At 36.7% G+C, this 18,937-nt stretch overlaps 1 protein-coding gene across 3 annotated transcripts; it reads left to right on the forward strand.

The window, feature by feature from the left end:
• The first annotated feature begins 1,179 nt into the window (after positions 1 to 1,179).
• rrp1 (ribosomal RNA processing 1) lies at positions 1,180 to 18,793 on the forward strand. 3 transcript variants are annotated; one of them, XM_048192565.1, is made up of 16 exons: positions 1,180 to 1,421; positions 1,579 to 1,661; positions 1,759 to 1,816; positions 5,365 to 5,450; positions 5,535 to 5,596; positions 8,770 to 8,899; positions 9,384 to 9,448; positions 9,539 to 9,732; positions 11,426 to 11,520; positions 11,802 to 11,899; positions 12,044 to 12,063; positions 12,153 to 12,287; positions 13,023 to 13,858; positions 13,936 to 14,070; positions 17,759 to 17,825; positions 18,046 to 18,793. In XM_048192565.1, the coding sequence occupies exons 1-16, from the start codon at positions 1,295 to 1,297 to the stop codon at positions 18,189 to 18,191; spliced, it is 2,337 nt and encodes a 778-aa protein (XP_048048522.1). In that variant the 5' UTR covers positions 1,180 to 1,294; the 3' UTR covers positions 18,192 to 18,793. The 3 variants fall into 3 exon arrangements, with proteins under 3 accessions (XP_048048522.1, XP_048048524.1, XP_048048521.1); XM_048192567.1 differs by having other exon boundaries at positions 9,539 to 9,722; positions 11,425 to 11,520; XM_048192564.1 differs by having other exon boundaries at positions 1,181 to 1,421; positions 9,539 to 9,747.
• Positions 18,794 to 18,937: the final 144 nt, after the last annotated feature.

Here is an 18,937-nt window from a genome sequence, read left to right on the forward strand (position 1 = left end):
TTTGGTCTATTGAATTAAATTAAACAATAGCCTACCTGATATTCAAACTGTGAGCAAATTATTGAAAAAGGTAAAGGTCATAATTATAAAACTTCCTTATGATTATTTTTTGCAACTCAAAACACATTTCCTGTAAACTTTTATCTAGGCCAATTCTATTTTTATACTAAACAAGAAGGAAACACTGTTCATTGAATTTAATCATAACACAACATAGGATTCAACAAAAATAAATTACTAAAGTAGTATTTTAAATATTTTATTTGCAAATTGCTCATTTACAGTTTTCAGTTGCTAACATACGTTTGTCCAATCTTTAGTCACATTTTCAAAACTCTAAACACGTATTTAGCAGAACATCCGTCTGTTACTTCGGTAAAGTTGGTTTTATATTCGCACATTCGGACATCCGTATTCAATAGCCTTGTCAATCACACTACATTGGACATTCAGGGGACATTCACAAGTAAATATGCCATTAAAACAATACTTGCCTATTTTGATCGACTGTGAAAAATGTTGTAAGTTGACAATCGTTGGTTGTCAATATCATGTCGCTGCTTAAAATTCGCAAACATTAATTTATTGCACATTTATTGGAAAGTCTGAATTTATCAGAAGTCCGAATGTGCGAATATAAAACCAACTTTACCGAAGTCCGTCAGTTGTGGCCACACCATTAACACAATTCAAGTCGTTTTTTCACACAAAATGCAGTCAATTAACACGTTTCTAAAATGCTTAAATTTTCTTTTCATATAAGCTTACTCCAAACCAAAATCATGGATCTTTCTCATCTTATTTGCAAATGCTTAAACACGGCAAGTCAGAAATGAAGATCCAATGTTCCAATCATTAAATATAGGATAAAACCTATACTTTTGCAACAACAGAAGTACTGGAAACAAATATAAAACAAATACTGAAACAATTGATAAGCATTTTTAACTGATCACTGAAATATTGAGAAATAGCAGATTTCAATCTCAGTTGGCGACACAGTCAGGTGTAAAGCTTGTCTACTCTTTTGCTACACACTCAAAAGTAAGTACTTTTTGTTCACAGAAAGAGTAAGTTACATACTTTTAGGGCGCAGCATCAGTACCTACTCATTGAGTAGGCGGTTTCGGACGCAGCCAGGAACTGTGCTCGTGCTGCCATCCAGTGGCGTTCGCGAGACCTGCGCCGCCCCTCCGTGGCGTCATCAGCGCGCGCCGGCCGGGCACGAGGAGCAGCGCATGTAGGAGCTGACGCGTCGCGTGTGAGGGTGAACAGCACGTGAAGATCAGCAGAGATGGAATCGACACAAAAACCAGAAATCATCTTTGCAATAAAGCTCGCGTCCAACGAGAAGCCCGTGAGGAGTAAAGCCTTACTGAAGCTGCGGAAGTACATCCGTGCGCGCTCTGGCAGAGAGGAGGGTGAGTGATGATTACACTGATTAACTTCACCAGAGCTGTGTCACAGACTCCGAACAGTATATAGTGTGCTCTTTCAGCACTTCAGGGGATGTAAACAGCATGTGAAGTGCACTAGGCAGTGTGGTTCAGATAGTGAGCGGGTCTGATCTGGTTTCAGGTGGTTTTGGAGAGGATGAGCTGCTGAAGATCTGGAAGGGTCTGTTCTACTGTATGTGGATGCAGGACATGCCACTGCTGCAGGTGAGGAGGAAGAGGAAGATGATGATGATGATGATGGACACACACACTCTCACTCACACACTGCTCATCATAACCTCCTCATGTTTTGGGATTTCAGGAGGAACTGTCGACGAAGATCTCCAGGCTCCTCCACAGCTTTCAGACCGCCGACAGCCGTGAGTCTGGATCATTCTTACAACCATGAAGTCTGAAGTTTAAGTGTCTGCTTAACAATACTGTGACTTCATTAATGCAGAAAGATCACACAGAGCTGTGGAAACAGATGTAGACGTGACACATGATGATAGAGCGCCTCCAGAGATGTCAGAGGAACCGATAATAAAGTGTCTTCTCTGACAGAGACTCTTGCCGTACTCTAATAATTTATGACACGAACTGATTCAGATGTGTGTGTCATCAGCTCATATATACAGCGCTCAACACTGAGGATTTTACTTGCCCCGCCAACATTTTTGCTGGCCCCACATCAAAAAATTAAGTAAAAGAAAAGAAAATGGGCCTATAAAATAAGTCTAGTTATTGTTTTTGATACATGTAACCTTAATAAATAGAGTTATGACACCAAAAGCTACTAGATTAACTCACTTAAATTTTAAATAATAAACTTTTAAGTAATATGAAGTAATACAATTTTAAGTAATAAAAATAGTAACAAATAATCAAATTACGAGTAATAGCACAAATAAATACAACAGAACAAACATAAATGAAACAAACGGTGCTTTTCGAGTTTTCCATGTAGGTTTGAACAGGAGATTTTCAGGTACAGAAATTGTAATATCTATAACTATATAACTATAGAATAGATAAAACTTTTTTAATGTTAGTCAGTCGAGAGCAGTCACAGATGCATAAATGATGTTTTGAAATGTTGAAAATATAAAACGTTAAAATACTGTTGAAAAAACAAATGAAAAGACACTTTAAATGTGAAATTAAACCCGCCAGTAGGTGGCAGCGAATCACTGTTAATGAGCGAATCATTGAGATTCAACCGATTCATTCAAGCGGAAGTGTTGCTCAGAGACGCAAAACAATTCTGTGGACTTTGAAACCATTTTCGTTGGCGAAATACAGCGAAACAGACGATTTGGTGTCTAAAATGTAAGTCACTTTATATTAAGTTCTTGTTCATTAAACTGTACACTAAATAAAATCAATATTACATTTGTAATCATGCTAATATTTGGAGAAAAACGGCGCTCTTTGTGTAATATTGTTTAACTATAATAAATTATATAAATATGAAATATATACAGGGGCATTTTTCTTTCTTCTTCTTTCTTTATTTATTCATTTCGAGCAATCAAACAAAAAAACAAAATACATCAATAAAACAAATTTACATACGTCCAAAGACATGGTACATGTCTCTCCGATCATGTCAACAAATAATTTATATCACATCAGCTCGAAAAGGAGTGGGAAGAAGAAAACTTATTTAATCCCACCCCCATCTCTCATACAAAAACATGTCACGCAAGCATAACCGCTTCCTTAAAGACAACTTTCATCAAACCAAGTAGTCACCAAACTCCAAAGAAAATAAAAATAAAAAATAATAAATTGAGAGTAATTTTCACTATATGTATGCATACCTACGCATGCACACACACAACAAATATAACCACAAAACAAAAATAATTCATTATCTTAAAGATTGTAATCTATCCATACATATTGCAACACCATCACATACCAACAATGGTAAGATCCATGACTATACTAAGACAATAAATAATTATTTATCTTAGAGATTGTAGTACATACATACATATTACAACACCATCACATACCAACAATGGTAAGATAAGATCCATGACTAGACTATCACATGAGGCCATTTAGACCCCACCATCCCTGTATTGTGACCAGACCAACTGTTTATAAAGCGACTTAAATCTGTGAATATTTGGACATTGCTTGTGTTGGAGATCCAGACCATTCCACATTTTCACCCCACATACAGACACACAAAAACTCTTTCGGGCGGTTCTAACCTTCGGTAATATAAAATTTCCGTAACCTCTCAGACTATAAGCTCTCTCTCTGACAGTAAAATACTTTTGTAAGTTACTTGGTAACAACATATTGAATGCTTTGAATAAAATTTGTATTGTATAATATTTTATAAGGTCATGGATTTTTAACAGTTTAGATTGAAAAAATAAAATATTACTATGTTCTAAAAAATCAGCCTTATGTATGATCCTTACTGCTCGCTTTTGTAGTATAACTAGTGGATATATTGAGCCTTGATAATTGTTTCCCCACACTTCAACACAATAGGTGAAGTAGGGGAGTACCAAGGAGCAGTATAATGTGCGGAGAGTATTATGATCAAGGAATTGTTTAACTTTATTAATAATTGAGAGGGTTTTGGAAATTTTTGTTCTTGTATGTCTGATGTGGGCTTTCCATGATAATTTATTATCCATTATTACGCCTCATTTACATTTTCAATTTGGACACCGTCTATCTTTATTTGTAATTCTGAAACATTTTTGCAACTTCCAAATGTCATTACTTTAGTCTTATTTAAATTTAACGATAACTTATTACTATCCAACCATTTTTTTTATTTGACTTAATTCACCATTTACAGTATTTATAAGTTCATTGTAATTATTACTACTATAAAAAATATTTGTATCATCTGCAAACAATATAAGTTTTAATATTGTAGATACATTAAATATATCGTTAATATACAAGTTGAACAGTCTGGGTCCCAACACTGACCCCTGAGGAACACCACAAGCAACGTCAAGATTCCTAGATATAATCTGTCCCATTTGTACATATTGGACTCTTTCTGATAAATAACTTTTTAACCAATTTCCAGCTACCCCTCTAATACCATAATGTTCTAGTTTATTAATTAGGATTGAATGATTTATTGTATCAAAAGCTTTTTTGAGGTCCATAAATATACCCACTGTATGTTCTTTTCTATCCAATGCATTTGTAATTTCCTCCGTTGCCTCAATTATTGCCATCGAGGTAGTTCGTTTTGTTCTAAAACCATATTGACCGTCATTAATTATTTGATATTTATCGATGAATTTTTCTAAACGAGAATTAAAAAGCTTTTCTAGAATTTTTGAAAACTGAGGCAGCAAGGAAATTGGTCTGTAATTTGTGAGATTATGTTTGTTGTCGTTTTTATATAATGGTATAACTTTTGCGATTTTCATTTTACTTGGGACACAGCCAGTTTGAAATGACAAGTTACAGATATAAGTTAGAGGTTTAGATATATTATTTATGACTTTTTTAACTAATGCCATGTCTACATCGTGACAGTCTGTGGATAATTTATTTTTGCACCTTATCTTGAATTCTGATGCATTCTAAATGCATTTTAATAGACTAAATCACGCAGTGATTTATGCACTAGTCTAACCTACTAGACTACATCACTGTGCACTCAATGTGTGTGTTTTAGTTTGGTTTTTATAAAGCGAGGGACATACTCGATAATATCAGATCGTTAAATCAACAATTACGATATCATAGACGATATATAACGCACACCCTAAAGCACTGGCCCGATCGGGCGAGTGACCGCTCCGTCTGCTGTCCCGAGCGTCCTTCACACTGACCCCGGGCCGTCGGCAGTCCTTACTGTCAGTGTTTGTGTGACGCTCATGTTCGGTTTTCTGGTGTTCACGGATTCTGCTCTCCTCTCGTTCGACCGCAGAGCTCCTGTACTTCAAGACGTTTCTTCAGACCATGAAGAGGGAGTGGAACGGCATCGACCGGCTCCGAATGGACAAGTTCTACCAGGTCAGGCTCAATGTGCTGCAGTATTTGTGCCATTTTCCACATTTAAGCAGTGTAAATAACATCTGTGTTCTTCCTCCATGTTAGCTCGTCCGCTTCGTTTTCAGAGAAGTGTTTGAGATGCTGAAGAGGCGGAGCTGGGAGTCCAGGTAACTGATTTTCCTGTGCGGGTGTTTAACATGACGTCACGCGGTGTAGTGAAATGCAGATGTGTTTTTTCTCCACAGGGAAGCACTATGAAATGGCAATATTTTGCATAACTTATGGTTGCTCTAATCGATCAAACCGAGAAACCACACGGAGCTTTTATTGTGTAGCCTTCCAAAAGTAGTTGTTCATCAGGAGGAAAAATTTAAGAAATTGACTGACAAACGTCTGCGGTCGGGAGGAGCCGTTGGATAATGCCTGTGTGTGCAGTGACCACTCAAACTTAAATACGCCACCACTAACAAGAGAGCTGTATGCCTCTATAGTCTTGCATGCTTTTGTTTTTCTGCAGTAAAAGGAAGTCTGTACTCCATTGCATAAAGCAGCTTAAGTGTAATTTACTTTAGTATGACATGTGTTTTGGAAAACTTCTCCATTAGTGTTACTCAGAGCGAGCCGTTCAATCCAAGCCTACCAATGAGACATGATCGGCCGCTATATATGATAAACATTTTAGTTTAAGCGTTTATTCACATTAACATTGATCAGATTACATACGTGGCATACCCTATCTGTGTTAATAAATAACAACAATACAATTTTATAACAGCAAAACCTGAGGCTCTTCAAAGACTTCAAATGCAACAGCCTTCAGTCATTCCCATAAGGCTCAGCGCTACAGATGATTTCTGCTGGCCCGGTTGGGTTCAAATTTACTTGATCTGCCAAAATTATCACTGGCCCAACAACAAAATTAATAAAGAAAAGAAAATGGGACCCTAAAATATTAGTTATTAGTTATTATTTTCATTGTTTTTGATATGTTAAAGGATTAGTTCACTTTCTAATTAAAATTTTCCTGATAATTTACTCTCCTCCATGTCATCCAAGATGTTCTTGTCTTTCTTTCTTCAGTGGAAAAGAAATGAAGGTTTTGATGAAAACATTCCAGGATTTTTCTCCATATAGTGGACTTCACTGGACTCCAAACGGTTGAAGGTCAAAATTACAGTTTACAGTGATCCCAGACTTATCTAGAGAAACCACTCATTTTCTAAATTTATTTTTAAAATTTATAAGTTTTAACCACAAATGCTTATCTAGAACTAGCTCTCTTCTTCTTCTTCTCTATTTGAATTCCAGCAGTATAGACACTGCTAAGTGTATTACTGCCCTCCACAGGCCAAAGTTTGAACTAAATTGTCATGTACAATATGCTAGTGCAAGTATATAACATTTAGTTCAAACTTTGACCTGTGGAGGGCAGTAATACACTTAGCAGTGTCTATACTGCTGGAATTCAAATAGAGAAGAAGAAGAAGAGAGCTAGATCAAGATGAGCATTTATGGTTAAAACTTATATAATTTATTTATTTTATTTATTTTTTATAATATATATATATATATATATATATATATATATATATATATATATATATATATATATATATATATATATATATATATAATATTTTTTTTTTTTTTTTTTTTTTGAGAAAATTAGTGATGGTTTCTCTAGATAAGACTCTTATTCCTCGTCTGGGATCATGTAGAGCTCTTTGAAGCTGCACTGAAACTGACATTTGGACCTTCAACCCGTTGAACCCCAGTGAAGTCCACTATATGGAGAAAAATCCTGGAATGTTTTCCTCAAAAACCTTCATTTCTTTACCACTGAAGAAAGAAAGACATGAACATCTGGGATGACATGGGGGTGAGTAAATTATCAGGAAATTTTAATTTGAAAGTGAACTAATCCTTTAAATACTATTATTTGAAAAGTATATAAAAAAAATGGAAAGATACTTTAACAGTGAAATTAAACCCGCCAGTAGGTGGCAGCGAATCACTGTAAATGAGTGAGTCGTTGAGATTCAACCGATTCATTCAAACGGCTTATTCATTCAGAGACGCAAAACAATTCTGTGGACTATTTTCATTGGCGAGCGATATGGTGTCTAAAATGTAAGTCAGTTAATATAAACTTCTTGATTTTATGCAACGTACAGTTTAATAACCAAGATCACATTTGTAATAATGCTTATATTTGGATAAAAATGCCACTCTTTGTGTAATATTGGTTAACTATATTAAATGATATAAATGTAAAAGACATACAGGGGCTTTTTTGCCCCTTATCTTGAATTCTAAAGGCATTTTAACAGACAAAATCACGCAGTGAACGCGTACACTCTGAATATGCACATGCTCTAGTCTAAACTACTAGACTCGTCACGTAGCGTACGCATGCACTCAATGGGTGTGTTTGTGTTTGGTTTTTGTAAAGAGGAACATACTCGATAATGTCAGCAATAATTGATAATCAAATGATGACAAGAGCTGTATGAATAATTGTTAAAAGATCAAACCCACACAATCTTATTCCTAAATGACAGCGATTCGGCTCTGTCTGTTAAACAGGTGCGATCACAGCGAACATTCAGACAGAGAGAGCAGTTGTCATGTATAGATATGAAACCGCTGTTCACACAAAGTCTGTTCAGCCACACAGTATCATTATTTCTGTCTTCAGAAGTACTGTGATATAAAAGTTCATAGTTCAGATATAAACACTGATGTCTACAGTAGCAAATCACCTTTTGATAGTAACTTGATGCTTCAGATAAAGATTGTATCATTACATCATTACACCAGTAGGTAGCGACACGTGACTTAAAAATGTATTTGTCATTGAATCATTCGTTCAAAACACTGATTCATCCAGTAATGACGCTTCAAGTCCAACACACCTCATGAAACAAGTGAAGTGAGTCAAAAAAAATTCAAATTTATTTTTTTTTTTAAATAGACTGCAGCAATTAACATTTATCCAGACCTCTAGTAAATCACATGTTAGTTTGTTTAGTTGTCTGTTATGAATCGTAGGAGAATCAAATCTCCAGAATCATGCCGCTGTTATGGCCATTTTAAAGACTGCTGTGTAAATTTGCATGCTGTATATGTATTTTTCATTTTATTGTGTTAAAAGGTAATGAATTAAGTTGTTAGTTTTATGATTTAAACTGATTAGACATGCTTTTAGATTATTATTATTCTGATATTGTGAGTTTACATCTGTCTACTTTCTCAACCCCATAATGACATAAAGCTGAAGAACTTGACCTGGAAACGGTATATTTTCACTCCTCGTGTGTGTGTGTGTGTGTGTGTTCAGTGTGGTGAGTGAGTTCCTGCAGATCTTCTCGGCTCAGCTCCTGCAGAGCTCCAGCGCCGCTCCGGCCGGACTCTTTCTCCATGTGCTGGAGCTCTACACCACTGAACTGGCCCGTGTCGGCGCCACGCAGGTGAAAATCATCTTCTCAATTTGTCGCATGTGATTTGAATTAGTTTTCAAATCTTTAATTAGTGTTCATATCCATTTGTAGTTGAAATGCATGTAACCCTCTTCATCTGAACATTATCATCATCATTTAGTCTCCCTTATGATGTTTTAAACCCACAAATAAAGTCCATTTAACAAAATTTTCAAGCTTTAAAGTTCATAAAGAGATGGTAAAACTAATCCATATGAATGAAGCGCTTTAATCAAAGTCTTCACCGGTCAGAGCCGATCCATTTCAGGAAGTTGTTCTGTATCTTCATCATTCCTTCTGATGTTCATTCATGTTTATTTGCTGCTGTAACTAGTAGTAAAGAGGAAGAGATGATCGCTTTAACTACAGCGATCTGTCACACCACACATTAAAGAGACACAAAAACAGTTTAAACACTTTTTATTACTCTCAAATTTGAGTATAAATGTGTCTGATCTCACATTTTCTCCTCCAGCTGACTGCAGAGCAGAACCTGACCTTCATTGAGCCTTTCTGCAAGGCCATGGCCAAGACCAAAGAGTACGACCTTCAGTCCCTCATCACTTGATCTATACACCGCTGTGATATGAAGCTTGATGATCATTTGTCTTTCTCACGTCTGCTCTTCAGTCGGGTCCTGCTGAAGGCCATCGGCAGCAATGTCTTCAACACCATTGTCGATCAGGTTCCCTTCGCCATCGAGGATCTGCTCCGAGAGATTCGTCAGGGTGACGGAGAAGAACCGGACACTAGTGACGGATCTGAAGACCAACAGGGCAACGAAGAGCTGAAGACTGAATCCAGCTCGAAAAAGAAGACTGAAGGTGCACAGGATCATGGTGGTTGATACCGCAGCAAAAATTGTTTTAAATATTATTGTGGGATTCAATAGATAATAGAAAGATCTTAGCAAACATCTAAAATTAGATTTTTGCGCTGTTTTATCAAACGATACAATTTATCGTACATGTCTGTGTTCACACAGTCTGTCTTGCCTTGAAGACATCAAACAATCTGTCAAGAAATGATTTTAAAAGATTCAAAAGACTGTACATAGTATGGCAGGTTTATGGGAAGCCTATAGAAGGAGAACAAGAGAGGACCTAAGACAGAAACTTGAGGCACTCCATACTTTGTTTTTGTTAGATTTCAGTTTTTCATTTACAATTAACTAATAGTGACAGTAGGGCTGGGTACCGAACTCGATACTTTTTAGGTACCGATCGAACTGCCTCGATACTATCGAGTATCGAAAAGTGTCTTGTCATTCGGTACCAAATTTCGGTACCTCAGAATGGAGCCGGGGAGAGGGGCGGAGAAATGCTTTCGCTGTCTCGTTGAGGAGCAAGTAACGTTGCGCTACATTGTTATTTATATCTAAATATATAAAACTATACGCGCGAGAGAGACCCTATGTGCGAGAGGGCGAGTCAATCAACGGTTTCGTTTTCAGTTTATCTCCGAATGGACGGGTGAGAAACGGCTGTTTATGTGAGCAGCCGGTTCACTACAGATACTGTTAACAGAAAACAAAAGTGTCGCACTGCCTGCAGAAACAGTGGAACGCGCAATGTTTTTTAGACTAGTTATGGACCGGTACAACACACGGCAGCTTTACAGCGTTCGTTCCTCAAGTCTATGGAAACACGCGACCGGTTCGTGACAGGCTCGTTCGCCTCCACAAGCACAGGCTCCAGAACGCGAACAATTCTGCTGAAAAAGGGGTATCAGCGTCCTCCTGATACTGTGGATAATCTGCGGGTTGGGCCAAGTAATAAAAAAATAACATTCAAATTAATTGCGGGTGGATGAGAGATGAATCATTAATGTGTTGATTTTAATAAAGACACAGAACTCTCATTTTACAGTAAGACGCAAAGAACGTGCATCACTCTTACTTCCGCTTTGATCTTGTTAATAATAATTAATTTTTTGAAGAAGAACAATTGCTGAGTGATTTAAAAAGAGCCTCGCATACTGAATTTTTGCATTGAAAACTAAACTTTATTAAAACTATTTGCACTGATTTATTGTGTTGGGTAAATTTTGTTCATTTGTGCTTTTTTTATTCCCCGCAGTGGCTCAGGAGATGAGTCTTTGAGTCTGAAAAAAGTCAACAAAGTTAAAATATAAAACCAAAGATTTTTTTGAGGTTATGTAATCTTGTTTAAACAGATTTTATAAAATTGGTATCGTTTAGGTATCGGTATCGAAGTCAAGGTATCGGTATCGTCTCGGTATCGAAAATTTTTGAATGATACCCAGCCCTAAGTGACAGTCAAACGAGTAGGATCTGAACAAGGCCAATGCTAGTCAGATCTCTTCATTTTTCAGTTTCTTAGTTGAATCATTTAACTTGAGTTTTAACCCTTTACACTTAAACACACATGAAAGTCGTTACAGTGTCATCTTGATGGCCTCGGGGTGCATTCTGGGAAAAATAATAAGTAAAAAAATATATATTCAAATTGATTGTCATGTGATTTGATTGAAATGTTTTGTTTTTGTTGTTGTCAGAATCTGAGGAGCACTGTGATGAAGATATCACCTCACTTCCAGACGACGTGGATAGTAAAGATGATGCAGATGATGCATGTGGACCAGTTCTTCAGGTGTGTTTCGCAGTCTTTTCTCGAGGAAGGAATATATTTAATTGTATATCATGGTGAAAGTGGTGAAACCCAATTAAAGGACAAGAGGCACATAGATTTGGTGTAATTGTCTTGTACACTCATGGTAGCGGAGTTGAACACTATGATTCAGTAATGAATGGATGATCAGTAACTTGTGACCTGTGTGTGTTTGTCTGTGCTGTCTTTAGAGATGAACACTCTTGAATTGCTCTCAGAGGTTTTCTGGTTGTTAATGTAAATAATTGTTTGTTCTTGTACAGTTTGACTATGGTGCAATAGCTGACAGGCTTTTTGAGCAGGCCAGTCACTCAAATATACCCAGCTTTAACCGGTCCAAGATTTACAAGTTTGTCAAAACGTAAGTAGTGATTTTTTTCTATCATTGTGTTGTTTAACGTTGGAACAGAGAATCATGTTGACATAAAAAAGCAATGGACATAAGTAAAAGTGGTCAGTTTTGTTTTAAAATCTTTCTTTTAATCTCTTTCCCCGTGGGATGAAGTTTCCGAGACTTGAGCGAAGGTAAACTCTTTTAATATCACAAAACCTTTAGTGAAATGATTAGTCTTTCTGGCACTGTCATCATTGTTTTCTGTGGCGTCTTTGTTTAGGCGCGTTCCCTCAGGATGAAGTGGAGGAAGTGTCCACTGATGAAGATGACTTTGACGACAGCAGACGGAGAAAAAAGAGAAAGAAACAAACAAATAAAGGCCAGAAAGAACAGGAGTCGCTGAAGAAATCCAAAGGTTTGTCTTTTGTTTAGTGGTCATCTTATAATGGATTTTTATTTATTTATTTATTTATTTATTTATTTATTAACCCTTAAGCACATCTTAATTGTACCGACGTTTTAGTCATTTGGGGTCAGATTGACCCTAAACATTTACAGAGCGATTGCATAAAGAAATGTACATTTTTATATATGATAAACTACATCTTTTTTTTTTTTATGTACTTCTCATCTATGCATTTATGCTGTGGTTTTGTGGATATTTTGTATTTTTCTGCACAATTACTTAACCATGTCATAAATTGGCTTATGAAAAATTGTTTTTTAATTAATTAAAAAAAACTGTGATTTTTTTGTGCATGTTTAGATAGATTATTTAGGAAAAGTCACAGTGTTTCATGCCCCTGAGATGAAGGGAACACTTTGTAAAAATTAAGGAAAGAGCTGATTAAGGGTTAAATGAGCCAATGTTGATATCAACTGAGCAGTGTGGCTAATTATAGAAATAATGGTAATATTTTTATATAGGAGGTATTGGGTTGACAAAATTGTCAAGATAAAAAAAACATTGTGAGTTTGGTTTAGTTTGGATTACACTCATAATAAAGTGTCCATGTTACATATGCTTAATATTGTAAAAACAGAAATTTTGCATAATTACAAGCAACTAATCCTAAACCCATAGCAAGTACATGTTAATTATTTAATTACTGCAGTATTTATTCGTTTCTGAAGTGTCAGTTTCCCACAGGTCAGTCGGAGACAGCAGCTGACGCTGACACATTCGAGGACACAAAACAAAAAAACAAGAAAGGGAAGAAGAAAAAGAGAAAGAACCGAAGTTTGAAGAGTGTTGAGGGAGAGACGGATCAGCAGACAGATGCACAAACACCTGTTGAGCCCTCGAACCCTTCAGAGGTCAGAGGAGAGACGCAGGACTCGGAGACAGCCGAGTCTGAAAACAAGCCTGACGAACAACAGAATGGTCTTGGCCTTAAACTGCTAAAGAAGAAGCGGAGGAAGAAGACTTGTGAAGACTCATCAGCAGCTGGCGACTCTGAGATGGGAATCACCTCTACATCAGCTGAGGTCGTTACTTCTGCTCCCCTGAAGAAAAAGAAAAAACTGCTGAAAAAGGCGAAAGACGTCAGTGAAGGAGAAAAGGAGCATGACAGACAAGCAGAAGTTTCTGCGCTAACATGCTCTACCTCAGCCAGCGCGGAGGAGCCGTCAGCGGTCACTCCGTCAGAGAAGAGGAGCGCGGGAAAAAACGCAGAACAGCAGGATTCACAGGAGACGGGCTCCTCTAAAGCCTCGAGAAAAACACTGATGAAGAAGAAGAAACAGAAGGACACAGCTGTAGATGTTTCAGAACCAAACACCAATGGAGAAGCTCATCAGGAGGTTGAGAGCGTTCACACTGAAGAGCAGCCAGATGGCCCTACAGAACCAACGACTGGGAACATGAGAGCGAAGAAGAAGAGGAAGCAGAAATCAGAAGTGTCCGCTGACCAGATCAAACCGAAGAAGGTGAAGGTGAATGGACACGCCGGCAAGACGAGCGTCAAGAGACCGAAAGTCCTCAGTGTAAGTCTGTCAGGCTCAGACACGTGTGCCCTGTTAAACCATCAGAGTCACTGAACGCTTACCTTCTCTCTCGTTAGGCTGAAGGAGCGTCGCTTCCTGTCAACGCTGAAAATGAGATGAAGCAGAAGCAGTTTGTGCTCCGTCAGAAGAAAGCTCCCGCACCCATCTTCTGTAAAGCTGCAGGCCGCAACACACGCAAGCTCAGTAAGAAGGTACAGACCGTCACTTCCTGCTCACATGCACACTGCTGACCGATATCCTCCGACTGAGAGAGCTGGAGTCAGGAAACAAACATTCCCCACGGGTCCATAAAATGTAGAAAAATATCTTAAATGCTATAGGAAAGTCGTAATAACAAGATCTTAAATTTGGGGACGGAAAACCAGAAATTGCGGTATGACTTAATGCGATTATTAAACTTCAAATGTAGGGCTGTGTATTGCCAACAATCTGCAGATACGACACGTATCACGATACAGGGGTTACGATATGATATATTGTGATATTTCTAGTTTTTTAGAAAGAGAATCTAATTTTAGAAAAAAAAACTGTCATAAAGAACACACCACCATATGCTTAAAACCTGACACAAACTTTTCTATTTTATTTATAATTTGTATTTATATCACTGTTTTGTGCACTCTTAAGTAAAGGGAAAATAGTAAAGTGACTGCAGGATTCTTTAGGTGTACAGTACAGTCCAAAAGTTTGGAACCACTAAGATTTTTAATGTTTTTAAAATAAGTTTTGTCTGCTCACCAAGGCTACATTTATTTCATTAAAAATACAGTAAAAAACAGTAATATTGTGAAATATTATTACAATTTAAAATAACTGTGTACTATTTAAATATATTTGACAAAGTAATTTATTCCTGTGATCAAAGCTGAATTTTCAGCATCATTACTCCAGTCTTCAGTGTCACATGATCCTTCAGAAATCATTGTAATATGCTGATCTGCTGCTCAAGAAACATTTAATGTGTACAATATTTTTTTTCAGGATTATTTGATGAATAGAAAGTTCAAAAGAACAGTGTTTATCTGAAATCTAATCTTTTGTAACATTATAAATGTCTTTACTGCCACTTTTGATTGATTTAATGCATCCTTGCTGAATAAAAGTATTCATTTCTTTAATTTCTTTTCAAAAAAATAAAAATAAAAATTCTTACTGACCCCAAACTTTTGAACGGTAGTGTGTAATGCTACAGAAGCTTTGTATTTCAGATAAATGCTGTTCTTTTGAACTTTCTATTCATCAAGGAATCCTGAAAAAAAAAGTACACAACTGTTTTCAACATTGAAAATAATCATAAATGTTTATTGAGCAGCAAATCAGCATATTAGAATGATTTCTGAAGGATCATGTGACACTGAAGACTGGAGTAATGATGCTGAAAATTCAGCTTTGATCACAGGAATAAATTACTTTGTCAAATATATTTAAATAGTACACAGTTATTTTAAATTGTAATAATATTTCACAATATTACTGTTTTTTACTGTATTTTTAATTAAATAAATGTAGCCTTGGTGAGCAGACGAAACTTCTTTTAAAAACATTAAAAATCTTAGTGGTTCCAAACTTTTGGACTGTACTGTATGTTTTTAAGGTTCACATTATTTTTAATTTCTAAAGTATTTAACAACATAAAGTCATAGTCCATTCCATGACTGCATTTTTTTCCATATCTAATACTGTAAAGCTGCTTGCTTTAAAGCAATCTATTTTATAAAGTGCTATTTAAATAAATGTGCCTTCACTGAAGTGCTGAAGTGCAAACGTATCCACATTCAGTTAAATGTTGCTATTTACATCTTGCCTCGCTCTGTTAAACAGACGCTTCGCACTGGAATTCATACTCTTTTTGACATTGACGAGCGCTGTTAGACTGCTGAGGCAGACCAGGCTAAAAAAATTTAACTTTTAAAACCTTTTTGTCATCCTAACAACATACAGAGTGCTGTGTAATGGAGTGCAGCAGAGCAGTGCAATAATTTCAAATACTGGGGGGACAGTTTGGCCTATTCCAAATATTTGGCAGGGAGTTGTTTTCCTCATTGTCTGTGGTGGTAACCGCCCTGCTTTATGTTTATATCATACGTGCTAACTCGAAAATAGGTTAGATGGCATGTTCTTTTCATATAGTAGTGTTCAGCGTAGAGCTGCTTAGTTTACAGATGGAACTGGGGTAACCGCTGTATTTCTGCTGTTTCATAAACGCCATCTACTGTCAGTTCATTCAGTGTGTCTGCTGTTTTTGTTCAGATCAATGTGAAAACCGACCCATATTTTTACACTCACTGTTGTATAAGTTAACTATCTATACCCTTACACAATTATAAACCTCACATTTCCATCTTTTTTTTTGTGTAACTTGTGTGTTGTTTAAATAGTGTTTTTTTTTTTGTTGTTGTTGTTGTTTTTAAACTGTCGTTTTGTGGTTTAGGATGTTACATAAACATAGGCTTACATCCCTCTTAATACAGTATTGATTTTATCTGTGCAAAAACATTAAAAAGCACCATAAAGTTTCTGTGCACTATATTCCGAGTGTTCTGAAGCCATTCCATAGTTTAATTTGAGGTACAGATAAATATTTAAGTTGTTAAATTAAAGTTCACTAAATGCCTCCCTTCGCTGCGGCTGTCAGTCATTCTCCATTCAGCATTCAAGCTGTGTGTCGCGTTCAGTTACGACAGTCAACACAATGAAAATCTTTGAACTTTTCACTGCGGAGCGCTGTGACTCCATGATGCTTCAAATGCATCATTCTGCACATGGGATGCGCATAAGCGATTTGTGCCACTCTGTATGGGAGCTGTTCATATTATAATACTTTTGCACATTGAAATATTGGTAATAGCATTGTTTTTGTTCTGTCCTATCTATCATATGTTGCTGCATCATTTAAATTTTTATATTTTAATTATAAGACATTTAATAGCTTCTTATTTCGTCCACATTTTCATATTTATTCACAAACTTATAGGATAAACAAATAGGCCTAGGCTATGCAATTATTTATATTATGAAAAGAAAGTATTATGAAAAAAAGTTAAAGTCTGCGTCACTTTTCAGTTTTCATCTTGATCGTGAGTGAACGCGATCATCTCTTCCTCTTTACTACTTTACAGAAGGAAATAAACATGAAAATCAAAAAATATGTTGAAAGTCGCAGTAGCTTACCGAAATCTGTATCACGTCAGTTCAATCAATGTAAACAATGTCACGTATACCTCAGAAAAGCCATTCGTTGACCATAAACTTATTGTCAGCAGCAAGAAAAATAAAACAAACCATTTAAAACAAAACGGATTAGAAACTTAATTATGTAAGCATAAGTATTATAATATTATAATAAAACGGACAAACTGGATGTGTGTAATCAAACGCATCGTTTTCATTTTGTTCTGAACTCGTGCTCTGCTGCCACTGGAGCACACTCACCACCTACTGGACAGGGGTGGGAATTACAGTTACAAGTTACATCAGCCTCAGTAATCTATCAAAATGACGGACAGGCTGCAGATTTTTTCCGTCACTGCTAAAAAAAATTCCATCAATAATGGAAAAGTTTCGGTTAACGCGACCTTTGAGATTATATATTACATACACGCCACACTACCGCCGGTGACACTCCACGACCGCGGTGGCGCGGTTGTCATGCCGACCGTCACAGCCCTAAGTGAGGCATACAGTTTATTAGGTAATTTAGCGCTTTTCTTATTACTTGAATATCGGTATCTGCCGATAACGAATCCCAGGTATCAGTATCGGAAGCAAAAAAGGCGGATCGGTGCATCCCTTGTAGATCCCCTGCATTTACCTTGTCTTGATCTTTCTAAAGTTGTCTCTTAATCTTTATTTATTTTATTTTATTGTTTTTTCCTCCAGATTTTGCTGCCTTCAAAACCTGAAACAAAGAAGGTCACATTTGGTCTCAAGAACAATAAAACCATGGGTATGTATGCGTTCCACAGTGAAAATGAGCTGCTAGTTAATGAATTAAATGAAGTAAGCAGCATTAGAGTTTGTGCTGCATGGATTCTCAGGCTGAGAGGCACTTCTGTCAAATAAATCTGTAAAATCATTGTGGTTTTTGAAGAAATACTAAGGTTGAATGTCAGTGTAACTCCATAGTATCCTCAAGTCTAATCCAGAGTATCCTGTTTTCCCTTCAGAGATTTCCTGTAATTCGCGGGTCAGTCCGGCCAGTCAGTCCCGTGTGGCCTTTGACCCCAAGAGGACGCCGAAGTCTGGCGTGTTGAAGTCGCCCACATCATCGCCCGCCGTCACGAAAAGAGCCATGGCTGCGGATTTCTTTTAAAATAAAGCTTCCCGTTTTCTTCTTTGTGAAGTTTAATCTATTGAAATCTCTTTTGAAAAATAACATGAGGAAACAAATGCCTAAAGATATATTTTATATTCACTTTTTAAGTGTTCTCGTTTTACTTTTCCTCCTACAGTACGTGTAAATTGAGAGTTTCTGTATTTTAACAGTGGCCTTTTTTAGACTGGTTGGATCGTTCCATAATTTCATAAAGGTCCTCATAATGAGTGAACAAAGAAGCAGACATGAGTTTTACTTTATATGTTTCACTGTAGTTATCTAGTTCTGGGATAATCGGCTCCGGTCCTGGAGGATGAGCGTCCCTCAGAGTTCAGCTTTTCTAGTAATCCTGAAGTCTGTGGTTGGATTTTTCAGGTGTGTTTTATAAACTGGCCCTCTTTGACTTGTTCATCCCTGCTCTAGTGAGTAAATCCCAATCTGTCAAGAAACTGCTAATGACCTGATGATGATGGAGTTCAGTCACATGCATGAAATCTGACAGCTGCTTTTACATGAATGATGTGATGAAAGTGTTGTCACATGTATATCACAACCCTTCCAGTGTGAGTGAATAAACTGATCCTCAGTTTTATAATTCAGTTCATTATAACTGAATTACATTTTTTTTCTCACATTTACTCTTGATTTTGCAAAACTTGCTGTGCTGTTGTATAAATCAGACACAAGAAGCATTACATTTAGGCTGTGCACACAATTTACACAACTCTTTAAATGAACCAAAA

This window comes from Megalobrama amblycephala, linkage group LG6 (assembly GCF_018812025.1).
Source record: "Megalobrama amblycephala isolate DHTTF-2021 linkage group LG6, ASM1881202v1, whole genome shotgun sequence".
NCBI classification, from domain to species: domain Eukaryota; kingdom Metazoa; phylum Chordata; class Actinopteri; order Cypriniformes; family Xenocyprididae; genus Megalobrama; species Megalobrama amblycephala.

Excerpts from the sequence above, each read along its gene's own strand:
- rrp1 (XM_048192564.1), top strand. The coding sequence starts at position 1,295 with ATGGAATCGACACAAAAACCAGAAATCATCTTTGCAATAAAGCTCGCG. Across the intron at positions 8,900-9,383 it reads CCCGTGTCGGCGCCACGCAG|CTGACTGCAGAGCAGAACCT; the intron begins GTGAAAATCATC and ends TTTCTCCTCCAG. Across the intron at positions 13,859-13,935 it reads AGAGACCGAAAGTCCTCAGT|GCTGAAGGAGCGTCGCTTCC; the intron begins GTAAGTCTGTCA and ends CTCTCTCGTTAG.